We start from the raw sequence: 4136 nt of genomic DNA on the forward strand, positions 1-4136 counted from the left end.
AGAGAAAAAGTTAAAAAAAATTTACGTTTGATGTTTATTTTTCGTTGAACTCTCTTTCTAAAATTGGTAATTTTTTTAAAAATTTAATTTCTCTAGGGAGGGTGGTGGTACCCTCCCCCAAAATAGTTATAAACCTTCCTGGGACATATGAGAATCTACCCTGTTAAGGAGAACCCAATCGGTTCAGCGGTTAGCGAGATCCTTCGGTACACACAGACAGACAGACACACAGACAGACACACAGACAGACACACAGACAGACAAACATCCTGTTACTTTAGTATAAGGATTTTAGAGTTTCTACTCTTTGACTTGTAATTTACTAGTACTAACTAGTGCTTGAATAGAAAACTTATGGTAGATCTACCATGGTGAAATATGTCAAATAAATGTAGCTTAGTCACTAGGAAATTTCTTTGCAAATATGGTTTTCATAAAAAATAACGTATTTTAAAGTATTTCCTGATTCACACCTTTGGGGTTGGTTGATAACAAAAACAATGGAGAGGTGTACATAACCTCTTCACTCCCCTTTATCTTTTTGTTTTACCTGGTAACAGTTTTTGTGAGTGGTAAAACCCACATTTTGTTGTAAGATTTGTAAATATTGTGGTGGTGCGAACCATGGGGTTGGGGATACTCGATTACCCCTCCCTCCCCCTTAACCTACTTAGGAGAGGATGTGTTTGAGGAGGTTCAAAAGCAATGTTATTCAAACTATTACTGACAACCAACCCTTTATTTCTAATTCTTTTGTATGGATGTGTGTGTCTTGGGTCAAGGCATTCCCCAAAGCAGTAATAAGTACATTATCTATGTAGGTATTTTGGCCGTAATTCAAACCAATTTCTCAGTATGCTCGTTAAAATGATATCCTAGGGGTTAATACAATAATAGATAAAGAGATGTTTCTTCAACTATGATATATCAACAAAATTAAATTGTAAACTAAAATAATTGGTGGAAAAATTTGAACAATGTTAGTTTATGAAACCTGAATTTAGCAGAGAATTGTTGAGGCTAAATTGTAAACTAAAATGATTGTTGGAAAAATTTGGACAATGTTAGTTTATGTAACCTGAATTGAACAAAAAATTGTTGAATTTAACTAATCATACATTATCAGAATTTTCTATTTACAAAGAACTTGCCCTAAAATACCATCAAACTTCTCTGAAATTATTTTACCCATTGGTCTAGCTGCTTTAGAGATCTTAACTGAAACATACACACATATACACATACCGATAATTAAATCAATTCAACAAATTAATTATATAAAATGACATAAATAGTGAAAGTTATGATTTGCAACTTTTTTTTGCGATGATGCATCTTTTTTTTGCACAATTGAAATTAGGTAATGCTAAAAGTGCGTGACATTTTGACATCCAGTTAACCATTGATAAAAAAGTGAAAATAACAGTTTTTATAAGCAAATCCTCTTTACAACTTACTAGCGCACTCTGTGGCACTTTGAAGAAGGGGGATATTGACAGGGAGGGGGGGGGGGGAGATTGGTCTGTTAGTTCTTAAAGTTTAATAACAACGTTTTCCTATTCGTTAGATTAACAACATTGGGGAATTATATCGAATCTTGATTGGTTGTTTTTGTTACGTTGAGTGTTCAAGCGTTTTAACAACTAATTTTGTGTATCAATGTTGGGGATGTACATCAATTTATCTGCCAATGTCTTAACCCTTTAGATATTTATTGGGCATCCACTAACAATTTTTATTGATGTAACCTCTCCCAAAATAGTATAGACAAAGCCCAATCTGTACCACTTTTGCACCACTTTTGATTCCTGTGACGTAATAAAAATCCATCTCTTGTTAAGGGGTTTTCTTTCCCACTTCTCCTCTCATCTCCCTAATTTTATGACGTCACAGGAATTAAAAGTGGTGCCAAAGTGATACAGATTGGTCTTCGTCAATAGTATATAACCTTCGTAGGACCTGTAAGAAGCTTCTTCTAAAGAAGAGCCATATGAAGCAATTAGCAAAATCATTTGGTACCTATACAACACAAAAACAAGCAGACATCATATTACCATTGCACTGTAAAAAAATGCATTTTAGGGCAAACCTTACCAATAATCATGTAGTTTAACAATATCAAAGTTAAATAAAACATTAAAGAATAGAAAAAGACTCAATTTTGAATTTTGAATTTTTATTTAAGTTATTTTTTATACATCTGTAATCAAGTTTTAATGAATGTACTTGAAATGAAAGCTGCCATTTCTATGGTAGGGTATATATTTTTTGGTAACATGAACATATTTACATCTCCATATCTCCCCAGAAGTAGTCATCAATATGCTTCATCTCAGGAGTGGCACTGGCCTTCATGATCTTGGCAGCCATGGCAGCAGCATCATACTTGTCAGCAGCAGCGGGAATGTTGATGGGGATTCCACACTTCTCAAAGTGATCAGCCAGAACATACTTGGCACAGCACTGTCTCTCAGCCTTCTTGATGCAGTGGAAGTAGATGGCCATCCTGCCGTACTTCTGCATGAAGGGGTTCTTGTTGAGAGACTGCTGGGGCCAGGTGCGGGAGATGGTGGCACAGTCACGCATCTCAGAGGTCAGCTTGTTCAGGAAAACAGGGTCAGCACCAGCCTTGTTGCCACTGCCCCATCCTGAAACCTTTGAGGCAAAAACTTCAGTGTTGATATCACCACTTGGGGTCAGCAGGCTCAACTCCTTCATGACACAAGTAAAGTTTCCAACCATGGACTCCATCTGGTCCATGAAAGCGTAGGCCTCAGTGGGTCCAACAGCCCAGTCAGCGGGGTTGATCTCCCTCTTCTTTCTACCAAGGTTTGTGTAGGGAGAGTAGTAGCCAGTGTACTGGGGCATCAGAGGATACACTCCGCGGAGCATGTTGGAGGGGTAGGCCATAAGACCAGCGGCAGCGGCACTCTTGGCAGCAGGGCTCACATTACCTCCACACTTCTCACAGGCAGCCATAATGCTCTTCATGTACTGCATGGCAAAGTCCTCACCCCAGCAGTTGGCACACAGCTGGAAGTTGTGGATCTTGGTCATTACCTCATTGTCCACATCCTTCATGGACTGAACGCTGCAAACGGCCAAGGATACAAATAGGATAACTTTTACCAACCTAAACAAATATTTTTTATATTTACAAAATAATTTTAGAGATAATGGGGTACCACAAATCATTTCCGTCCAATAGTATATATACTTTATACCAAAGTAACAGGATGTTTGTTTGTGTGTCTGTTTGTACCGAAGGATCTCGCTAAACGCTGAACCGATTGGGTTCTCCTTAACAGGGTAGCTTCTCATAGGTCCCGGGAAGGTTTATAACTATTTTAAAATATTTTAAAAATATTTTTAACTAAAATTTAAAATGGGTAGGGGGACAACCACCCCCACAAAAAAATTCCTCCCCCCCCAAATCAGAAATTGGGTTATCAAATTTGACTCTCCCCTCCTCAAGTGCCCCTAGAGGCCTCTAATGGGCGTAGCCGCTAGTAAATGATAAAGTAAGTATGCAGACAAACACATTGTTGCTTTACTACTTACATTATGATATGAGTTTCTTTATTGAACTGATTCAAATAATTTCTTCTCTGGCTTTTATATTTGAAATCTACCGGCTTTTTCTTTCCCATTTTCTCCCCATCCATGACTTTTTCTTTCCCTCTCCCATCTCATTTCCCCATAGATTTAGTATAAGGAAGAGTTTAACGCTCGCACACATAAATATTTTGTATTTTCTAGAATGTTTTCTCTAATCATTATCTTTTTTAATCTCTAAAAATTAGGGTTTGTATGTACCTAACCATAAAAAGGGCGAGTGGGAGGGGGGGGGGGGGGGGAGGTAAAAAAATACTCATTATAAAAAATTATATTAGGTGTTAGATTCCTGATCTTCTAGCTTTCCAGAAAAATTTAAATAGTTCCTGTGCTTAAGGACTTTAAATTTTAGGCCTAAATATGTATATTAGAATTTTATGAAAATTAGCCACTCTTTTTTCCAGTCTCCCACCGGCTACCTAATGCCGGCCACCTTTGAACAATAATTATGCCTTGATAATTTTAAATAAAATTTTACCTTCTAATAAACATTCTCTGAAAGATTGTCAAAGTAGGTTTAT

At 37.1% G+C, this 4136-nt stretch overlaps 1 protein-coding gene across 1 annotated transcript; it reads right to left on the reverse strand.

The window, feature by feature from the left end:
- Nucleotides 1–2159: 2159 nt before the first annotated feature.
- Nucleotides 2160–3650, reverse strand: LOC145327835 (uncharacterized). The gene is made up of 2 exons (XM_080171382.1): nucleotides 3562–3650; nucleotides 2160–3133 (listed from the first exon to the last, which is right to left on the reverse strand). The coding sequence occupies exons 1-2, from the start codon at nucleotides 3648–3650 to the stop codon at nucleotides 2287–2289; spliced, it is 936 nt and encodes a 311-aa protein (XP_080027508.1). The 3' UTR covers nucleotides 2160–2286.
- Between the last annotated feature and the right edge of the window lie 486 nt (nucleotides 3651–4136).

This window comes from Acartia tonsa, chromosome 1 (assembly GCF_053477335.1).
Source record: "Acartia tonsa isolate MP-2025a chromosome 1, ASM5347733v1, whole genome shotgun sequence".
NCBI classification, from domain to species: domain Eukaryota; kingdom Metazoa; phylum Arthropoda; class Copepoda; order Calanoida; family Acartiidae; genus Acartia; species Acartia tonsa.